At 42.8% G+C, this 23,304-nt stretch overlaps 1 protein-coding gene across 2 annotated transcripts in view; it reads right to left on the reverse strand.

The window, feature by feature from the left end:
• VIT (vitrin) overlaps nt 1–22,458 on the reverse strand; it is a 96,120-nt gene extending 73,662 nt beyond the window's left edge. The window contains exons 1-3 of one of the 2 annotated variants that reach the window (XM_024553031.4): nt 22,406–22,458; nt 21,807–21,910; nt 121–190 (exon numbers count right to left, since the gene is read on the reverse strand). In XM_024553031.4, coding sequence (XP_024408799.2) covers nt 121–172 — 52 coding nt within the window. In that variant the 5' untranslated portion in view covers nt 173–190; nt 21,807–21,910; nt 22,406–22,458. Of the gene's footprint in view, nt 1–120; nt 191–21,806; nt 22,015–22,405 lie in introns of those variants that run through there. The other variant, XM_045189327.3, reaches the window with a different exon arrangement.
• Between the last annotated feature and the right edge of the window lie 846 nt (nt 22,459–23,304).

The following is a 23,304-nucleotide window of genomic DNA, read 5'->3' on the forward strand; positions in this document are numbered from 1 at the left end:
TATCGTAAAAAGATACTCTGTGCTGTTTATATACTCTGTTTAAACCTTTTCTTGGCAGGATTCTTTGGACCTTAGGAGAATGTTAACAGTGTATCCAGATACACATATAACAGTACTTACCAAGGAACATTTCAATAACAGATGCCTTCATAGTGAGGACAGCAATCCCCATAAATATCAAAACGGCACCCTGGAGAGGAAGAAACAATAACATCATCATATTTCAGCCAAGAGTTCTGAATTGGATGCATGGCACGTGGGCGGGGCTGCTTCATGTTGCCTTGCCCTCTAGAGTCTTAGGGTTTAAGCTGCAACTTCCTATAAGAGCTCATGTAGATGGTAGTGGCCAGTGTGCTGGTACCCAGAGAGTCTGTTCTCATTTAGAAAAGCCATTCTAGCTCTGGCCGGGTAGCTCAGTTGGTTATAGCATCATCCTGATACAGCAAGGTTGTGGGTTCGATCCCAGGTCAGGCCACATTCAAGAATCAACCAATAAACGTATACATAAGTGGCACAACAAATCAATGTCTCTCTCTAGCTCTCTCAAATCAATAAGTACAAGTTTTAAAAATGTTAGAAAACCCATTCCAGCCACAAGTCTTCTGTTCTTCAGAGATTTGGTCTTAGAATTAAAGAGGAAATAACCTGACAATTTCAAGAATATGTTCAACCAGTCTTCAAATCAGGACGAAAGCTATACTTATGGTATTGAGAGAACATTTTTAGTTTATAAATAATTTGTTCATTATTCATTTAATCAATATTTATTAAATTCCTATTATTTGGCTTGGTATTGTTAGGTAAGAGATGATAAAAATGCTATTAAAAACAATTCTTGCTCTTAAAAGACATAGTTTAATAGAAGTGGAAAAACATATGTGGTAACAAATCATCATAACATTAGAGTGCGCAGGCCCCATAGGGTGATAAGGGGAGTTTATACAGCAGTGGTTCTGAAACTTTGCTGCATATTAGCATCATCTAGGAGTCTTAAAGCACTCTGATGCCCAGGCCGCACCCCAGACCAACAGAATCAGAATCTCTTGGGTGTGGAGTCTAGGCATTAAGCTTTTAAGGAAACTCCCCAGGTTACTGCAATGTGCAGCCGAGTTTGAGAACCAGTGGTGTAGGGTAAGGCTTCCAAAATCTTAATGTGCATACGAATCACCCAAGAATCTAGTTAAAATGCAGATTCTAACCCGGTAGGTCTGGGGTGGTGTCAGAGATTCCCCCAAGAGGCCAGGGAATTTTAGAAGAAGGGAGATATGTCAGCCAGGGGAATAAGAGAAAGTCTCATAGAGGTGGTAGCAATTGGGTCAACTTTGAAAGATGAGCAGAGTTTGAATATACAGAAATAGGGGGTGGGGGGGGCAGTGGCCCAAGTGGGGCAACGGCATCAACAGAGGCTCAGAGAATACGAAGCACAGTGAATGTGAAGATGCTGATGAGCTATAAAGGCTTCCCCCTTCTCTTAAGGCTGTAAGGAAACTTGCCAAAGTTTATTAATACTACCTTTAATTGAACGTATACTGTGGACGCTATATTGTCTCAAATCCTCACAGTAAACCAGGGCGGTAGATTTTATAATCCCCATTGAACAGATGAGGAAACTAAGGCTTAGTAAGGTAAAATGTCATACCCATGATGACCGGGCAGTGAGGAGGATTAGAATGGAGGTGGGAGTAGGTGGGAAGGGTGTGCCCTGGGCACAAGCAGTAAGAACGAGCATTGACTGCAGAGAATTTAAAGACTTAAAGCCCATCTGACTTTTATGATCCTTATAAGCTGGCAATTCTGAATATCAATGATAGAGAATTGCTTCCTCCTGGGACAAATGGCTTTCATTTCCCTTCCCCTAGGGACACCACTGTGCAGCCTAAAGCTGGCATTCACAACCCTACACTCTGCTATGCTCCTGGAATGCTGGTAAACCTGCTGGCCGGGCGGGTGGGGGCGGTTCGGGGCGGTTGGGAGCAGCAGGGACCCTGACTCGCAGTGTTTGTCTATTTCTGTGGTGTAAACCCTCCTACCATGGCTGATTTTTGAAGCCACCAATGTGACGTCACTGAATAGAGATTTGGAAAGAGAGAAACGCAACTTGGTACTAGCTAGGTTCAGTGCGAGTTTATATCCAATATTTAGATACAGCGCCATGCAGGGTTTCTTAACAAAAATGAACTATTAGGTGATAGTTGACGTAGTAATACAAGTACTTCATATGATTAATCTAAATAAAGCCATTTACTATATAAAGGTTTTATTACAGTTAAATTAGCAAGAGGAATCCCAAGTGGAACTGATCACTTTGCCAATTTCCAGCAATAGCTGTGACGTGTTAAATTCCCCAGTTAAAGCAGTTGACCTCTGGTTAAGCAATGGGCAAATAATGGTCTTTATCCTCAAAGTAGAAAATATTATACACATAATCTGTTTGGCAGTTTGATGCTTAAAGTTCTAGGTCATATTTTGAAAATAGTGTGATACAAATATAATTTTCTTGTCCTTTACTAATTTGATATGCTCTAGAACAACTTACATGTTTTCAGGCCTAAACATTTAACTTTCCTGTGGGGAAAATGCAACTTGTCAAGCTGCCCTTCCAGACCCACCTGACCAGCCCCACCAACTGGCTGTCACCTTTCAGCAATGCAGTCATTCTGACCTCCCCTTCTCCTATAGCCCACTTCTTTCCATCAGCCAAGCCTGGTGGCCCTACATTCTTAATATACCCAGGATCTGACCAGTTCTCATCATCTTCTCCATTGCCATCTGGTCCAGCCATGCCTGCTCTCTCCTTGATTATTGCAATCAGCCCCCTACTAGGCTGTCTCCACAGTCCACACAGCAGCCAGCATGATCCTGGTCAAAGAAAATCAGTCCCTGGTATTCCTCCGGTCAACACTCCACAGTGGTTCCCCATTTTACTCAGAATAAAAGCCAGAGTCTTCACAAGTGGCTCAAGACCCTACATGGATTTGGTCATTGCGCCCCCCTCTCCGCCCCACCTTATTTCCTTCCTGCTGTTCTCCCCCATCACTTATTAAGCTCCAGGCACACCAACCTCCTGGCTGTTTCTGGAACACACCTTTCACCTCATGGTCTCTGCACTTATTGTTTATACTCTCCCTAGACCCCCTACCCCCAGATAAAAACATGATTCACTCTGTTCTTTCAGGTCTTCGCTTAAATTTTTTCTTCTCTTGAGACGTTCCCTAACCACCCAACTTCAAATGGTGACCCCTCTCCCACCACTATCCTTTCCTACCATTTCCCCCCCATGCCACTTATCATCTGTGACATACTCTGTAGTTTGCTTATTCCATTTGTTTATTGTTTTTGTTTCCCATGAGGGATGCAAGCTCCATGAGGGCAGGGGTTTTTATTTTATTTTTTATGTGCTCACCAAATATATGTTAGATTAGTGGATGAGGACTCTCTCCTTTCCCTGGGAAATGAAAAAGGAAACACACAAAGGGAAGACAATCTTGTCAATGCACTAAAAACTACTGAACTGTACATTCTCTAAGGTGTGTTTAATGGTATGTAAGTTCTATTTCCCTAAGTATTATTTATTGATAGTCAACGAACAAACCAAAAGGGAAGACGGATTGCAGACAGCAGTGCTCTCAGATCCGTCCCACAGCTGTAGAAGACACGATGGGCCTGATCTTGATGGATGAATCAAAAGACCAGGATTCCAGGGAGCACACTATGCCCCTGGAGGAGCTACCACCCCAGTGCTGACTCATCAGCAACGGAGCCTGAACAGAGTCACTGTGGTCTCTTGGAATCAGAATGTTTTCAGTCTTCCTGCTTACAACACCAGTTTCTCTCCTTGCTCAGTCCATTTACTCATACACGTAAAATGTAAATGTGCCTTTTGAAATGTGTGAAAAAAATTCTAACCCTCTCTCAACTATTCAAGAAGCTGGGGATGAGGACAGCCACCAACACTGTTAAGTGGTTCCTGTGGGTGGACCAGTGTCACGGAGCTGTGGGGTACACAGTGGTAATGTTGGAGCCTTAATTCCTCATGTGCTCACCAGGGTTCTAGCAAAAATGGAACAACAGGGGTTTCCAAAAAACATGTCACTGATTCATAGTTTTATGGATTGTGCCGTGAGGTGTAATATAAAGAGCACTGAATAGGAAGTCCTGGTGAGGCCAATGAAGCCTGATTGTGAAATAAAAACATACACTAATGTAAGTAGAGTAGCCAGCCAATTTAATTAGCTCTCTTGTTGTCCAGAGCTAGAAAAGAAAAAGTTGGTAATAAACAATAAAATGGTCTTATATTTATGTGGTTTTTCACAGTATTTTTCTCTTAATTTTTTTATTGTGGTAAAACACACAAACATAAAATTTACTATCTTAACCATTTTTAAGCGTGCACTTCAGTGGTACTAAACACATTCATCATGTGCTATTGTCACCACTATCCATCCCCAGAACTCTTTTTGTCTTATACAAACTGGAGCTCTATGCCCTTAAACAATAGCTTCCATTCTCCTGTTCCCCCCAGCCCCTGGCCACCCCATTCTGCTTGCTTTCTCTATGATTTTAACTACTCTAAGTACCTCATTTAAGTGGAATCATAAAATATTTATATTTTTGTGATGACTGTTTCTTATAGCATAATATTCTCAAGGTTCATCCATGTTGTAATATATGTCAGAATTTCTTTCCTTTTTAAGGCTGAGTAATATTCCAGTGCATGTATATACCCCATTTTTTTATTCATTCATCAGTCAATCATTCTTCAGTCAATGGACGCTCAAGTTTCTTCCAGGTTTTAGTTACCGTGCATAATGCTCTATGAACATGGGTGTGCAAATATCTCTTCGAGACCCTGCTTTTGATCCTTTTGTGTGCTTACCCAGAGTGAATTGCTAGACCATATGGTGTTTTCTTGAGTGGCTATACAGTTTTACATTCCCAGTAACACTGCCTGAGAGTTCTGACGTCTCCACATTCTCATCAACACTTGTTATTTCCTATTTCTTTTGATAGCAGTCATTCTAATGGGTGTAGTTTTGATTTGCATTTCCCTAATGATTAGTGATGTTGAGCCTGTTTTCGTGTGCTTCTTGGCCATTTGTATATCTTCTTTGGAGAAATGTCAATTCAGGTACTTTGCCCAGTTTTTAATCATGTTTTGTTGTCAAATTTTTGGTATGTATACATTCTGGGTATTAATTCCTTATCAAATATATGATTTGCAAATATTTTCCCCATTCTATGGATTGTCTTTTCACTCTGTTGATAGTATCTTTTGATGCAAAAAATTTTTAAATTTTCATGAAGTCCAATTTGTCTATTTTGTGTATCTATGGCTTTGCATGTTATATTCAAGAAATCATTGTCAAATCCAATGTCGTGAAGCTTTTGTCCTCTGTTTTCTTCTAAGAATTTTATAGGGGTTTTTTTTTTGCCTCATTTTTAGATCTTCGATTTATTTGAGTTATTTTTTGTATATGATGTTAAGCAAGGGTCCAATTTTTTCCTTTTGCATGTGGATATCCACTTCCCCAGCACCATTTATTGAAGAGACTGCCTTTTGCCCCCTGAATGGTCTTGGCATCTTGCCAAAAATTACTTGCCCATGTGCATCAGGGTTAGTTTCTGCATTCTCTCTTCTATTCCATTGGTTCATATGTGTATCTCAATGCCAGTCCCACTCTGTTAGGGTTACTGCAGTTTTGCAGTCCGTTTTTAAAACCAGGAGCAGTCCTTCAGCTCTCCTCTTCTCCAAGATTGTTTTGGCTATTGGGGTCCTTTGAGATTCCATATAAATATTTGGATGGGTTTCCCTATTTTTTCAAGAAACACTGTTGGGATTTTGATTGTATTGCATTGAATTTGTAGATTGCTCTGGGTACTATTGATATCTTAACAATATTAAATCTTCCAATCTGGAAACATGGTATATGTTTCCATTTATTTAGGTCTTCTTTAGTTTCTGTCAGCAATGTTTTGTAGTTCCCATTGTACAAGACTTGCACCTCCTTGGTTAGGTTAATTCCTAAGTATTTTACTCTTTTAGATGTAAATGGAATTGTTTCTTAATTTCTTTTTTGAATTGTTAGTGTGTAGAAAGGCAACTGAACTCTGTGTGTTAACTCTGTGTATTCTACTACATTGCTGAATTAATTTATTAGTTCTAACAATTTTGTTATGGAATCTCTAGGATTTTCTGCACATAAGATCATATCATTTGCAAACAGAGTAATTTTAATCCTCTCTTTCCGGTTTGGTTGCCTTTTATTTCTTTCTCTTGACTAATTTCTCTGGCTAGAACTTCCAATACAATGTTGAATACAACCAGTAAAAACAGGGTGCATCTCTACCTCGTTCCGGACCTCAGAGAAGAAGCTTTCAGTCTTTCACCACTGAGTATCATGTTTGCTGCAAGTTTTTAATTGTGGCTTTTATTACGTTGAGGTAGTTTCTTTCTATTCCTAGTTTGCTGGGTGTTTTTATCTATCATAAAAGAGTGTTGATTTTTGTCAAATGCTTTTTTTTTGGCATCAATTAAGACGATTATGTATTTTTTCTCTTTCATTCTATTAACATGGCATAGTACATTAATTGATTTTTATATGTTCAACTATCCTTGCATTCCAGGAATAAATCCCACTTTGTCATGGTGTATAATTATTTTAATATTCTGCTAGAGTTAGTTTATTAATATTGTGTTGAGCGGTTTTGCATCAGTGTTCATAAGGGATATTGTATCAATGAGGAAAATGGTAGCTTTCTTTTGGTGTAGTGTCTCTGTCTGGTGTGGCATCTGGGAAACACTGGCCCCATGGGATTAGTCAAGAAGGTCCCCATCTTTAGTTTTTTGGAAAAGTTAGAGAAGGACTGATGTCAGTTTTTCTTTAAATGTTTGATAGAATTCATCAGTGAAGCCATCAGGTCTAGGGCTTTTCTCTGGAGATTTTTGATTACTGATTCAATCTTCTTACTATTCATAGGTCTGTTTAGATTTTTTAAATTTCTTCACAAATTAGTTTTGGTAGGTTTTGTGTTTCTAGGAATTTGTTAATTTCATCTAGATTATCCAGTTCATTGGTGTAACATTGTTCATAGTACTCCCTTCTAGTTATTTTTAATTCAATAACAGTTGTTGCTTCAGGGAAAGAGAACTGGGTAAGTGGTGATCAGAGATGGGAGTGTGTCTTACAGTTTTGTTTTATTTAAATCTTTACTCTGTGCACATATGTTAATAGATCAGAAATTAATAAAATAATCCCTTGGGAAGATTTACTGTATACCAACAATATTGATATCAAATGAGGAGCCACAATAATCTCCTAAACCACTCCATGCTTTCTTTGCTCCAGGCCATCCTTCTCTCCCGTTGGAAAGAATCAGCCTCCTAAAGCACATTTCTGATTATGCATTTACCCTCTCAGAATGCTTTTTCACAGTCCCCTCATTCTGTACAGAATAAAACTCAAATTCCTTAGTGAGGCATTAAAAACTCTTCATGAAATGGTCCAACGTATCTTTCAAATCATCTCACCATAATTCTCTTCTGTAATCCTTTCCTCTGACCTCAGCACACTCCAGGATTTTGGTCATTTCTCTACACCCTGCAAATCAGTGCCTTGGCTCATGCTCTTACTATTGTTCTAGCTGGAATACCTTACCACTCCTCATCTGCCTCTCATAGCCTATCCATCTTTCAAGGTTGAGCTCATGGGCCATCTTTTCTATGTAAATCTTCCCTATCTCTTCAAGTCAAAATTCATCTTCATTCATATATCCATTTAATCATTCAGAAAAAAAAATTTGTGTGTACTCTGTGCTAGGCAGACAGGAACAAGATGCAGGTTCTATCATCAAGTTGCTTTGAGTCTTTTAGAGGAAGACTGATGCACTCATCATAACTAACATCAATTGAGCACATACTAAGTGTCAGTAATATATCAACTCATGTAATCTTCACAACAATCTGATCAGGTAGATGGTTTTCTTGCCTTAATTTTTGAGGTAAGGAATTGGAGACATGCAGAGGTTAGGTAAATTGCCCAGGGGTACCTGCAAGGTTGGAGAGAAGAGAAGCTGGAATTCAAACCAGGAATCCTGCGTCCAGAGGCCCTGCGTTTGCATTCCACCACATGCCATAACTGTTTCATAATAAGCAAGACACTCCCCTCATCTACACTCTGATTTAATTGGTCTGAATTGATGTTAACATTGCTTTAAAGCTCCCAAGCGACTCCACTGTGCAGCCAGAATTAGAACCTATCCTGCAGAGGACACAGAGATGGCACAAAAGGTAGATGGTCAAAAAGGCCCGGAGCATGGGGGCTGGAAGAGGCTTGGATTAATTTAACTGGTGGGTTGGAAAACAATGATTTGTGAAGAAGGGACATGTGGGCACAGGGAACAGAGAAACTTCAGGAACTGGGATCTGCTTGGCCAGGCTGGGAGAGGAACCAGACTGTTAGAGAGCAAAGAAGGGGCCATGTCAGCCTTGAATGTCATTCCTAAAGAATGTGGAGTTGATCCTTTAGGCCATAGGGAGACAGAGGGGGCTTAAAAATTATTTTTGCATTCATCATTTTTAATAAGCCCCCTAGAGGCTTACTTGAGCCACTCAGTTGCAGAAAATGTGTCCTGTGGACATGTAGGATTTATACAATGCTGGTGCTTGTCGGATCCATGATGCTGTATCGGGGAGCACCTAACAATACTCTTTGTCCATGAGGCCAAGAGAGCCAATATCCATCTGGAAACATTTAATAGTTATGAGAGGCTTGTGTTGTAGTTCCAAAATGCCAAAAATCCCTTGAGGACAGACATCTCTGAATGGGGAGAGGCCACATCTGCAGTCTTGCTTGCCTCATCTTGGCCTGATATAAAGCCTCAGCTGCTTGTCAGTGGATGTGAGTTTATCTGGTGAAAATGAAACAAGGAAGGCTGGTACTAAGAGGGGCCTTTATACTTGATCTTAGCCAAAAGGCCAAGAGGCGACAGGAGGGGCCTTTACAATGTGGAGGTGGCCTCGGTCTCCATAGAAACCTTTATGTAAATCATCTTGCTCTGGGCTGGGCCTGAAACACTGCATTTCCAGTTGCTATGATACCAGAAGTCACTATTATAACCCCCCGGGATTCTGTGAAGGAGAGTGTGAGCTAGAGAGGACAGTAGTTTTTCTTTCTTTCCTTATTTTTCTTCTCTTTCCAGTCTCTTCCTTCGTTTATCTTAAAGAAATGCCAACTGCAAAGTGCAAGCCAAATAGGCAGGGGAGGCAAGGGAAATTTAGCCTTTCCTCACAATGTTGGCTCCTAAAGATGCACCATGCTACTTGAAGAGGCACGGTGAGCGAAGCATTATGGACTGGACACTGTTGGTTGCCTATGCAGAGCGCTTGCTTCCCCACTTCCTCTTTGCTAACACAGCCCCGGTTTGGGAAAGATGATACATGCAGCCAGAGGACTCAGAGGAAGCGGGTCCATCCACGGCTGAGCCAAGGGTAGTTATATACATACACATATTCCTCCTTGCTGATGGTTGCTTCAAGACCTCAGGCTTGAGCCCTTCAGCCCAGGGCTTTCTCCAAGAGCCTGTGACTAGTTCAAGGGTGGGCATGTCCTGAATTGTTTTCAGTTGGAATGGAGAGACTTTACTCCTGTGTTTTTCAGGGCGAGGTTACCTGTCTTATTGGACATGAAGAAAGGGGAGGATTGTTCTTGGTCTGCTGGCAGCCATCTTGTGACCACGAGACAGGTCAATGTTAGGAAAAACCAACACAAAAAGCAGGCAGGCAGCTAAGTGAGCCACATGAGAAATGGAGCTGGAGGTCTGACTGTCTCATGCCTGGAGGCTGGGCCCACCTCTGTTAAGTGAGATAATCGACTTCCCTCTCAGTTGGACTTGCAGCTGAGAGATGACTCCTGACTGCTCTCTTACTCACAGTGCCTGTCATTACAGAGCAGACAGGTTTATACCAGAGCCTGCAGAGTGTCTTCTCAATGATTCTCTTATCCGGACCGCCTACAAACCTCTTGAAGTAGAATGGACATTATCATTCTTATAATTCCGAGCAGTGAAGTCACTTGCCTAAGGTCACACAGCCCAGATCTCCATTTATTTCTGTGCTCTTTTTACTACATCAAATTCCTGATATGACTGTTATTATAAATTCCAAGTGGTTTCATGATTTATTATAGAATATTGTAAAATAGAAATCCCACTCCTAATTCGTATAGTATCTTCAGTTTAATTTTTTAAATTTTTTAAAAAAGATTTTATTTATTTTTTAGAGAGAGGGGAAGGGAGGGAGAAAGGGAAGGAGAGAAACATCAATTGGTTGCCTCTTGCACAACCCCAGCTGGGGCCATGGCCTGCAACCTGGGCATGTGCCCTCATTGGGAGTTGAACCTGCAACCTTTCAGTTCTCAGGCCAGCACTCACCCCACTGAGCCACACCAGCCAGGGCTAGTATTTTCATTTTTAAAAGCCTGGTTACACATATAACTTTAACTTCACAAGACCCCTGAAGGATCCCAAATATTATGCTCAGATGCAGAGATAACACTTGCTGAAATTAAGTCACTAAGCTGGTCACTTAATGGTCTGGCAAAAAAAAGATAGCTTGGGTGAATCAAGATCTCCCTTGGGATTTTGGAATTGGAACACTGAAAGCCTGAAAAGCTTGGGAGCCAAGCTGAGGGCCCTATGGGGCCCTGAATAAGATGTAGAAGAGGAGGGCAGAACGAGATGGAGAAGAGAAAGCTTGTGCTCCTGGGAAAAGCAGAGAGAGCAGATGCCTTATTTTCTGGCCACTTCCCAGGTCCCATTTCCAGTCTGAAAGACGTCCAGCTGGACTTGGTCTCCTATGCATGTCATCGATGTTTCTGGGCCCTCTTACTCCAGCCAGTTTGAGTTAGTTTCTGTTCCTTGAAGCTTTGATTAAAACCTTTTCATCGTTGTTGTTTTATTTATCTCCTGTTTCCCTGAAATGATTAGCAGTAAGATGAAAACACTTCAGATGAAAAGGGCACAGGTACTTGTCTTTTGGTTAGCATCAAGACAAGGGTTGGAGGAACCGTATGCAGCTCTGGGGCCAGGCTCTAGGCAGAGAAGACTCTTCTGAGCTGTGGCAGCCGCTGAGAAGGAGAAACACAGCCTACCTACCCGGGATGCTCTGGGAGGGAAAGGGGAGTGTGTGAACTTGAAACTATGCTGTAAGAATGTCACTGTGGGGTCAGGATTCATTACCAGGTGTGATTTTGCATCCCCATCCCTCCCCACAGAAGGGCAATGTTGAAGACAGTTTTGGTTGTCATGACTGGGGGTGATGCTCTTGGAGTGTAGTTGTTAGAGGCCAGAGATGCTGCTAAATACCCCATAATGCACAGCACAGGCCACACAACAAAGAATGACCCAGCACGACAGATATAAGGTGGGACCCAAAAAACTGGAATTTATTTATAAAAAATTGTGTATTTTTTCTTACATCTTTAAACTTCTGTCACCTTCAAAGCATTCTCCATTTGATGCAATATATCTATTGAGATTTTTTTTCTACTGCTCAAAACAGTTTTTGAACTCAGAGATTTTGATGCCTTTTAGTGCTTCTGCCGTTTTTTTGTTTCACCTCTTCCACATGGACAAAATGTTTCCCTCTGAGGACTTTTTTCATCCAGGGAAGCAAACAAAAAAAGTCACTTGGGGCGAGATCAAGTGAGTAGGGAGGGTGGGGCACAGGGGTCATGCCATTTTTAGTCAAAAACTGCTGAACACCCAGCATGGAGTAGGCAGGAGAACTTATAAATAACCCATCATGAAATAGGCAAATTCATCGAAAGAGTCTTCAAAAAAAAGTCACTGAAGCTGAACACAGCCTCTCACACAACACCAGCTGGTGCACGGACACAGATGGGTTCCTAGCACGCTCACCTAGCCGGGAAGCCTGTACTGCAAGAGGCCTACCCTGCAGAAGATGATTCCAGTTTTGGGGGGCACCCCATATATGTATATAAGAGTGTTATGTTTATTGATGTTCCAATCTAGAAATTTTCCACAAATATTATAGGTGACTTTTTGATGACTAGAATGTGAACTACTCAGGATCCCTTTATCTAGGATCACTTTTAATTGCCATATACAGCGGTATATATATATAAATCCTAAAGCAAAGATATTCACTCCTCTGCCGTTGGGTGGGTTACAGAGCTCACACATGTGCTCGATGACAGATCGAGGCCTATGCCATTAGGTTCATTGACCCATGTGGCATGTTTCTACATGTCAGAAAACCACGAAGGGAAAGCCTGTTTTGGTGCGTGTGTTTCAGCCTGTCATTTTTACTTCGTTAAGAACCTGACATATGGTAATGCTTACCACATCCACCAAGGCTTCAACCAATAGTGATTTCTAGTGAGGCTGCAAACAGTAATTACGTTTCTGAAGTGGTAGTTTAGATCTTATATTGCCAGTGGGAAAAAATACTAGTTTGCAGGCATGCCCCAAATGAGCTCTAAAGAACTCCTTCCAAGAGTTATTTACCCTCTGTAATGGAAGGGGGCACGAAGAGCAGTAAATCTGGGGGGAGGGGGAGGGCCTCGTAAAAGATGAGGTGGGCCATGACCGCCCCTCTTAGTTACTCTGGAAACCATGCACAGTTTCAAAGTTTCTCATGGAGCTCTGGAAGATGAGTTTCTCTCATCTGAAGCTCCTTTACCTAATGTGTTTGACACTGGATCAGCCCTGCCTCCTCCCAGTGAGTTTGCTCCCTTGGGCACTGAGGTTTGTGGTTGCCAAGCAGCCGTCCACTGTGAATTTGGAGCTGGGTATTTGGTTCAGTCCAACTGTGGTCCCCAGAGCCTTGACTGGCCTGAACACTCTGTTCTTTTCCGCCTGCCTTCAATTCTGAGGTACAGAAAAACATTTTTCGCATCTGGCAAAGCCTTCCGGCTGAGGTAGGAAGGAGGATGAGGGTGTATCTGTAAAATCCATGGTATCTTCCTGTCTGTCTCTTGGTCAGGAGTGGGTTTGTCCCAGGACAGCACAGGGTTCCAGCTGTCCCCATGCTGCCGAGAGGCAGGCATGGGGCTGTGGGTCAAAGTGCATTCTTAAATCCCAGCAACCACTGGGGAAATAGAGGGTGTAGTCCACTTAGTCCACAGTCTATAGTCCCAATGGAGCGGGGGACTGACTGTGGCTGAACAACCTAGGGCTATGGAGGACTAAGTCCCAGAAGTTGGTAGGAACCAGCAGAAAGAGAGTTATTTTTCTCTCGGGAGGAAATCACGCAGCCTCCCGCTCCGGAGGCCCTCTCTGGACCGTGCCCGGCTCTGACGGAGCCTTCGAACCCTCTTTCATGGCTCTCCGGCCAATTTCGGCCCTGTGATCTAGTGAGCTGTTATACAAGATGGGGTCGGTACCTTTGTTCTTCTTCATGGAAAGTTTTAGGAGTTCAGAGTCCATTCCAACAATAGTGTCATTTACTGAATGCTTACCATATGCTACACACTGCACACACATGACCTTCTTTAATCATCTTGGAGACCCTATCAGGTAAGTACTCTTATGCCCATTTTTCAAGTAGGAAATTGAAGCTTAGAGAACCTGAGTAAGCTCTCCGAGGTTGTAGAACGAGTATGTAGAAGAACCAGAATTCCATCCCAGGCCTCCAACATTGAACCCCTCTCGGTAAACCCATTTGACCACCCTGCTGATGGCTTCACTTATTTTTTGCCTTGAAATATATATCTTAGGCCTTTTGAAATGCTCTGTTCACCATAGTTAAGACATACACTGTAAAATATATATATATTGTGTAATAAAATTGTCTTGGTTCTAAGGTCAAGAGATTGTCTTGAGTTATATTTGGGCCTGAACTCACAGCTTTCTTGTTCTCACACAAAAATGTTATTTAGGGTAAAGTGATGCATCAGGCATATTTTTAAGCTTCACCAGGCATCACACACCCATCTAAACAGACATTTGAGTGTATTGTAATTGACTGTGTCGTGGATGTTAAAATGGGATGATCCTTTGTCTTAGCTTCAGCTGGAGGAAGTGCCAACTACTTTCATGTTCCAAAGTGGCCCCGAGGCTCCTCTCACTCTTGCCTGGAGTGGGTGGGAGTGTGGGGAGGGGCAGGAGGGGAAATGCTAACAGCTCTTCCCGAAGCTATTCTTGCTCTCCAGTCTTCAGCTATCGTCTTGGCTTCTATAACCTCTGGTACAGTCTGGCAGGCAGCTGAAGGTCGCAGTTCTTGGTTACCTCCTTCGGAAGTCCAGCTGGAATGCCCAATCACCCCATTTGAAATTACTGAGTAGTGGTGTTCCTTGGGATTGGGGCAGAGTGCACTGGTGTCTGACTCATGACTAAGACATCTATGGGAGAGGGAGTAGCTTGTGGCAAATGAGACTGTCTGAGAGGCAGCCTGGAGTTGCTTTAGGTCTCTCCAAAACCAGTTGTGTGTGAAGGGCTGAGGGGGCCACAGCAGAAAGAAGCTGGGGGTAATCACCACTTGCTCAGGGGCAGAGGGAGGAACGGCAAACACCCAGCCTGAACGGATTCTCACATGTCAGCACCCAGAGAATGTGGGTGAGGGGTCCCCCGCAAAGTGGGAAGTGCCCCGTAAGAACAAGAAACAGCTGTGAATGCCAGCTGACAACAGTAGTACCTCGGAAGGCCTCTCTGCCACCTCCACCTTTCCTCTCTGCTCCCACTTCTACTCTGGACACAAAGAGGTGATCAGCAGCAGCCAAGGGGATGTGGGGCAAAGGCACAAGGCAGAGAAGGAGAGAGTCCAGTCATGCCCCCTTCCCACTGCAGAAAGCAAACCTGGAGGTGGAGGATGATACTTCAAACTGTGAAGGCCATTGTAAGGTCTTTAAGTATTACCTGAGTATTATATCTATGTTAATGACAACTAAGATTGTTTGGAGATATAATAAAAACAAGGTCTTAAAAAAAATCTGAGTGTGATCTGCATGTGAAGGGACCTACTCCGATTTCATCCTGGGTAGAGGCAAGAACTGCCCACAGATACTGTGTGAATGGGCAGTGGTGGGCAGCTGAGGGAAATCGAAGAGCATTAAGATGGCGCCTTCTGTGTCTGCTTGTCCAAAGTACTCCCTGGGTCTCCCTTCCTTTCCTCCGCACCCAGCCTGCTCCAGAAATGCTGGCCTTGCAAGCACGGTCCATCCTCAGGGCCTTTGCATTTGCTCTTCCCTCTGCCTGGAACACTCTCACCCAAGTATCCACAGGGCTTGCTCCCTGGCTTCCTTCACCTCTCCCTCTGTTACCGTATCCCTTTATCAGACATTTATCTGGCCACGTAATGTAAATCATCACCCACACCTCACTGCTCAATCTAGCCCCCTTATCCTACTGTCTTAAGCTTTTCAGAGGCCCGATCACTGCCAGACCTTGTGTGCGTATTTATTTATTGTGCGCCCGCAGACTGGCAGCTCTGGGAGACTGGAGACTTATTTTGTTCACTCGTCTTCCCAAACACGTAGAATTATGAATAACACATGGTGGTGGCCCCATTAATATTTGTTGCTGCTGTCGTTGAATGTTGCCTCTGCTTCCCTAAATTCCTTTTAGCTTTAGGAGTACGGATTTACTGACCATGCTATACAAGGAAGACAGTGTGGGCAAATTGACTTGCACCTTTGCATCCAAAGCATGTTTCCTCTGTCTGGGACACAAAGGAACACAGAGCGGGGAATTCACCCAGCACCAAGATGCCAGTGACCTCTTCCCTTGGAAACCATACGTTCGTTTGCCCCGAAGGAATAGATTTTTTTTCTTTTTGAGAAGAAGGAATGCAGAAACAGTTTCATCTCACTCTAGCCTGAAGGGCATTTTCATGAATTTTTACCACATGTCCACACAAAACTTTTGCCTCTCTCTCACTGAGGGAAAGAATTTGAGAAATTTCTACAGGAGTCTTGTCAATGTAGAGAGCCTTATCAGGGAAAGTGATGTTTTAAAAGTAATCTGAGTCATAGGGAAGTCATCCCTCACAGCTTCTTTCTGTGACTCACTGAGAACTTTACCCAAGAGGGGAAGGTAAAGGACACCTTTTGGAGACTGGCTCCTCGAAGGCCTTGATAAAGACACCTACTCCTTGGCTTTCCTCCTGAGAATCATGTCTTCCCAACACACCTGAGACGCGATTCTTAAACCAGGAGATGATCCAACAAGGCAGGAATTACCCCCTTTTATTTCCCAACGGCCCTTCTCCTGTGAGTTCCTTGCTTTCAGTCCTTTCCATCATAACCAGTGCTGTGTCTATACTTGCGAGAAAGAACAATTTTCTTACCAATTTGACTTGGCTTGAAAACAATGTTTTCAGGGGTGGCAAAGATTAATTTGGGGCAGTGGGGGAAAAACCAGGATGGTGTAATTATTGCCTGATAGGTTAAGAGTGTGAGCCCTGGAACTAGACTGCTTGGGTTGGAAGTTAAGTTCCATCACTTTCTAGCTGTGTGACCTCAGAACATTTCCTTAATTTCTCAGGGCCTCAGTTTTCTCATCTGTGCATTGGGGACAGTAACAACCCTCCCCACATGGTTGCTGTTAGGGTAAAATGAATTAATATGTGTAAAGGGCTTAGAACAGTGATTGGCGCATAAGAATAGCTGTATGTTAGCTATTTTTATTGTTGTTGGGGGGGTGGTTAATCATGATTACCATCATCTTTCTCATCACCATCCTTTGCAAAACATAGACATTTAGATTCTAGTTGAGGACTCAACAGAGAGGTAAAGCAACCAGTGGGGTCTCTCTGTGCAAGCTGCGGCACAGGGTTAGCCATGCTTGATTCTTGGACTACTTGGTGAGGGAACCACGTGGGTTTGTGACTGCCACTTGGTTCAATTCTTCTGGGACCCCAGCAACACAGCAGTTCTGTAGTTTTGTTCCTTCCCTCTCTGCTCCGAGATCTGTAGGGATCTTTAGCCCATTGCCATGAAAATCTTCTGTGGTTCTAGGACAATTGGACCAATCAAATAGCTGAAAAATGACATCCAGCATTCTTAAAAATAACTGGAAAAAAACCCCACCTAGTGAAGTAATATGAAGCAGCAATGGGCTCAATATTTTTTTTTAATTGTAGGGCCAGAATAAAAAAACAAACACCGAAATATTTTCTAAACTGAATCAAAGCCAAACTAATATGTATTTGTTTTGTTCCAAGACCCTGGCTTGTGGACTGGACTCAGGAAAGGATTTTGGCATCGTTATCTCAGTTCACCTTTCTCCCTCAGGATGCAAGCCCTGAAATTCGGCAATGGATTTCAGCCCAGTCACATCTGCTGCGTGGGGGATTGGCCTTTTGCAGGTTGCCACTTGACATGCAGCTTTTATAAGTCTCAACTCCCAGCATTCCCTGGTGCCTGCTTTGTGCTCTCCACCCCCCCTCCCCAAGCCCCCCGCGGCCCCTAGCAGTTCTGTTAGGCAGTCTCTAAGGATTTCTTTAAGGTTTGCAGTCTGTTGAAGCAGAAAAGTTTTCTAGTTGATTAGAAACAAATTCTAAGTCCAGCATCCACAACTGTTTGTTTTACAAATGAGGTAACCGTAGGAAAATGCAGTCAACAGAACTGAAATAGCCTTTGCTCCATTGTGAACGCCCGGCTCTTGGAATCTCATTGGATTTTGGTCTTTCACCTCCTGGTCTGTAAACAGGAACTCATTTAAAAGATCTCAGACTGACTTAAATTTGTGTGTGTGTGTATATTTTTTTTAATTAAAATTTTGTTCTTCGGCTCCAAAATTTCCATTTGGTTCTATTTTATGTTGTCTCTTTGTTGGACTCATTTTTTTCTTTCATTGTTTTCCCGATTTCATTAAATTATTCATCTGTGTTCTCTTGTAGCTCTCTGTGCATCTTAGAGCGTTGTTTTTTTTTTTTTTTTAATTCTTTGTCCAGTGGTTCATGCATCTGTGTTTCTTGGGGGTCAGTTACTGGAGGTTTACTGGGCTCCTTTGGTGTGTCATGTTCTTCATGGTGTACCCCAATTCTACATGATGCCTGTAGCCTGTCCTAGACTTTGTGGACTGACTTCAGTCAGGAAAGACCTTCACCTGTGGGTGGAGGCATGCTGGGGCATGCTGTGACCCGGGATCTAGTGGTGCAGGGCACCCAGTACGGGGGTTGTGGTGGCCTTGGGTCCAGAAAGCCATGCTGTCTAGACAGCTCAGGCTGCTGGGGTTCATACCACCAACTGTGTAGTACTTGATGAGCACTGTAGGGGATCTGCAGTGGCTGGAAGGGCTGTGGGGTCCTCAGTGATGCTTCAGGGTTTAGCAGGTAAAGACCAGGGCAGGCAGGGGTGAGAGCCAGAGCTGATGGTGCACACGCACATGGTGGCAGAGGCCAGCTGTAGATCCCTGGGTCGTGCAGTGGCAGCGGACAGCTGCAGACACACATGTAGCGGCAAGAGCCAGGACCAGCAGTGAGGGCCAGGGCTAACTGCAGGCGCGCTCGCAGCTTCAGTGCCCTCAACTGTCCACGTGCGCTCCTGTGGCTTCCGCGTCTCACCACGGGCTGTGCAGAGCCCCAAAATGTGTTGGGAGTTGGGTCAGCGGGGTGCAGGTGCACAGCTGGAGTGGCTAGCTGCAGGTGATGCCCATGGTACAAGCTGGTGACCGGAGTCAGAGCTGCATCCGAGCCAACAGTGGCTGTGGAAGCCTCAGCTGTCGGGGTGTACAGCTGCAGCTTGATTAACATTGAACAATCCGCATTATCAAAAAGGCATTGCTGATGCCTAGCCTATCGCTCCTTTTTGCCCCATTCTCTGCACTAACAGAAGCTGCTCACTCCCACTTGAAGGAGGGCCTTTCATACTTGCAAAAAGTACCAGGTTTCCTTTGCCCTTTTCTCTAGCTCACACTATGTTTGTTCATGGGGCCAAGAATTCCACCACCTTCTGCAAACCCCAGAGAGACACAGTTTTAGACCCCGAGAGGGGGACCCCTGGGATTTCTCTTTCTATACACATCACCGAAGTTGCCTCTTGCTTATCATTTGCTGATTGATGGATTAGCTGAGATCCTCTGAAGGAAGAGATGGCTACATGTTTCTAATAATTGTGTTGATATCACATACATAATTCTGCAAGTCAATTTACTTACCATATCAAAGAGTTAACATTTTAAAGTTTGAAGAGAATTATGATTGCTTTGCTTCACAGCGGATCTGATTTCTCTATTCTAGTCACATATAATGAAGAAAATACTCGCTAACATTTGGATGCTGACAGTGTGCCAAGCACTGATCCAAGCTTTTTGCCATAATCCTACTATGATGGGGACACTAATAATAGACCCTTTTTAGAGATGAGAAAACTGAGGCTCAGAAAGTTTAAGTTAACTTGCAAAAGTTAATACACTTGCGAAGTAGAAGAGCCTCCTGCCTGACAAACTCCCATGGGATCCACAGCACCACTGGAGGGCCACTTGGCCTTGGTCTTGGCCTTGCCTGGCAGGCCTTGCATTTAGATATTTGGCATTACCCCCGCATGATGTGTTACAGGCAGCCGCGGAAGTACAACAGAGAACTGAAAGAAGTCTGTCAAAACTTGGACCACACTGCGCTCAGTACACTATGGAGATACACAGACACACACAGCCATGCATTTCAACTTTGTCTATGATAAAGTCTTTAGTTAGGTAAGCATTTTAAATATCCTAGAGCTCTGAAACCCCATCTTGATATTTCTTCATTTTGTAACATACAGAGAGTCTCCGCAATGAAATTGGCCTGGCCATGCTTCCCATTGGAGAGGTCCCATACCCAGAATCATAGGACTAGGAGGGAGATTTAGAGACTATGTTGTCCAACTTCGTTTCGTACGTGAGGAAATGGAGGCACAGAGATGCTGAGTACCCTCTCCAAGGTCACGCAGCAAAGAGTGCCCTTCTGCGGATGCAGAGACCAGTGTGCTTTTTCCTGTGCCTCCTGCTGTTGATACCGAGCTCATGCTTCCTAGCGAGCAGGGAGAGAAGTCACACATGTGGGCACAGGTAGCAGGAGCATGTGGGGTCCAGGAAGCATCCATTTGAAGGCCAATGGCTCCTTCCAGTGTAATCTTTTTTTTTTTTTTTTAAATATGTGCAGAAAAAGATTACATTTCTGTAGAATTTTTACATTTAAAAATCTTTTTGGAACCAAGATTCATCACTGGGCCGCATAACCACCCTGGGAGGGGGTGTGTGCAGGCATTACTATTTCTTTTTTCTAGATGGGGAAACAAAGGTCAGGAAATGTTACACGCTCTTCCTAAGGTAACACAGCTAGGTAGCGGCAGAGCTGTTCCTATGATTTAGGACTCCTGGACCGAGACAGCACACTGGACAACACTGCCTTCCTGTGTCTCACAGGGATTGCAGATGAGAACAGTGCAAGCGTTTCTGTTCTTCTGATGCTGTTCGTAAGCCATTTGCAAACCCAGTGCATTTTCTCTGAAAGAAACTATTCTACATGGATCCGTAACTCAGGGAAAAAAAGATAATTAGATCTTCTAAACTATATATTCATAAAGTAAACACTACTTCAGGATAGATAATTAAGCATTTCCAACGTTCCTAAGATGTTTCCTTTCAGTGGTGAGGTGTAAGATATATTTAAATGAAGCTTGGTCTGGGAAACCATCATATTGCAATTTAAAATGCAGCTCTTGTAGTCTTAGAATTCTTTGTCTAAAGCCCTTTTACAAAAGTGGGGATTTTAATTCAGTAAACAAAAGCCAGGCACTTCCAGCTTTCCTACCAGCGCAGAGCTACCACTTGCAGCTGACACATACAACAGAGAAAATACACAAACAAACAGTATTTGATCTCGCCTTGCTGCAGGGTGTTTTCATCTTTCAAGAGACAGAGGGAAAAACAACCTCAGAACTTTACCACCAAGACTTCCAAATTTGTTGCAACACAACGTAATGGTAAAATGCTATTTCTTAGTGCTCACATTTTTTTTTTGAATAATCACCATGGCCAAGAATGCCTTGTTTTATTTTTACAGTAAACTCAAAGAAAATCTTGAATTCACTCTCGATTTGGAGATGGCAAAGATGCCATGGGTTTTTCAGAGCAAACCATCAAGTCTAATAATTCAATCTTATCCCCTCTGTTTAATCTATACTTGAGGCATTTATTTCATGTTTATACTGGTTTGACACTAATCATGCTTAAAAGAGATTTTGTACCCTGTTTTCTTGTGCAAAGCTGAGCTACAAAAGTAGGCTTAACAATGCCAACCCTTTCCCGGGCTTATCAGTAAAAAAGCATTCAGCCTAAGAAAACACTTCCAGTGTAAACAAGATAGAGAATTGCCCACCTAGACACATTCCACTGACATCTGTCTGAATAGAGAGAAGTAGAGAGCCACATTAAATAATTTCCCTTTTAATTTAGCACCAATGTGCCCATTTCTCATGCTGCTTTTGATACACTGTTATAAGCAATATGTTACATTGCTATTGTATTATATACAGGAAGCAAGGTATAAAAAAGCCTTAAATACTTTAAAGTTCTACACAATGTCATACTTCTCAACTTACTTTAATTATAATTAAGTTGGTTTAAAGATACAGTGAAAACCTTGTACAATTTATTTATAGTTGACATATCTAATATTAGTTGTTTAAAGGATGTCAACAACCACCCACTCCCATCTCAATTCTCTTGAGACTGAAACTTGCACAGGCTGGTTACTTGGACAAAGCATGTGTTACAGTTTCTCAGTGATAAATACATTTTAACGTTTTCATCCTAAGGAATGGAAAGCAAACTAGCTGCATAGCTTAATAATTCATCAGACATACCTTGTTTGAAGGAAGCAATTTTTTTTCAAGAATTTTCCACCACACAGAATGGATATCCTTTTTTCCTTAAGCTTTTCTGCATCACAAATTCCATCCAAATTATTCTAAAGAAGAAACAACAACAAGAGGTCCAAGCACCTTTTCTTCTCAGAGGAGCTAATCAAACATTCCCATCAACCTCTGAGCACTTTGAAAAGCACGTTTTACACCACACACACACACACACACACACACACACACACACACACACACACGGCTTCTCACACTGGTTTTAGTGCTGAATTAGGCGGTCCTCTTTCAAATTTCCACTCCCACTTGCTTTTTTTAGTGGGGGCATAGGGATTTCTAAATATTCTTTTCTAGCCCAAAGCAAACATTTTCAGTAAGCAAATTCTACAATTAGAAATTCTGAAAAGTAGAAGAAAAGCGCCTCGATAAAATGAAAATATGTAACATAAAGACAACTTCAGCAGGGCAATTCAATTTTCTCTTTCTTTTTCAAATGCCAGCGAATCGCTGGATTGAACTGCATAAAGACAACTGCAAACGCCACCAAGCTGAGTCTACTAGCCTCTCATTTTTGGAGCAAAAATGCTTACTTTTCCTACATGTCAGAGCTCTGTTTTGGTGTAGTTCGCTTCGGTCCCTTCTGCATTTTGGCAAGCTTGCTGTAGTCTTTGCTGCTAGTGACCGGACACAAGATAATGATACTTGGAAGCAAAGCCTGACTCATGCATGTTTCAAAAAACCTGACGATGAAGAGCTCACATCAGAAGTGAAATCTGTGGATTTTAGTAACTTACATATTAGTGTCATCAACTAAATAGAAGGGATTAAGACCCAAAATATGCATTTGCATGTCACAGCATTACAGAAACCAACCAGAAAAAAAGTATGTATCTGGTGCTCCTTGAGATTCAAGTGTATGTATCATCGGGTCAGAGCATTTTTCTGCCAGCGGGGTGGGCGGTAGCACAGAGCCGTTCCTCCTCCTGCTGGGGAGCCAGCACTGCACAGCAGCCCGGGGAGTCTCCGGCCTCATCTGCTGGCCCTGTGATCGCTCCTTATGTAAGATTACAGTTTGAATGTTATTCGATCTTGTATTTTCTTCATTTGGTTCTGCATTTAAATTATTTCTCTGTCCTGTTTCTTCTTCTATAAAATCCTGAGCTCAGGTCCCTTGGTGGTAAGGCCGGTGCTGTGACACGGAAGGGGGCATATCCCACTGTCTGAGTTAGGGAAGGCTCAGATGAAACGGCAGTCCAAGAATTCATATAACATCATTAATATTAATAATAACGCTAAGTGCCACTTATCAAATATCTACTTTTGCTAGGCATGGTGATAAGTGCTCCGCATGTATCACCCCATTTAATACGTAGAAAAATGAAGAGGATTCAGTACTACTATTTCATTTTACAACCAGGTGCTATGTTAGGACGTAGAACTTCTTTTATTAGTTTAATTTGTTTTCTTATGATGAATACGGTAGAGTCAA

Source organism: Desmodus rotundus, chromosome 5 (genome assembly GCF_022682495.2).
Source record: "Desmodus rotundus isolate HL8 chromosome 5, HLdesRot8A.1, whole genome shotgun sequence".
NCBI classification, from domain to species: domain Eukaryota; kingdom Metazoa; phylum Chordata; class Mammalia; order Chiroptera; family Phyllostomidae; genus Desmodus; species Desmodus rotundus.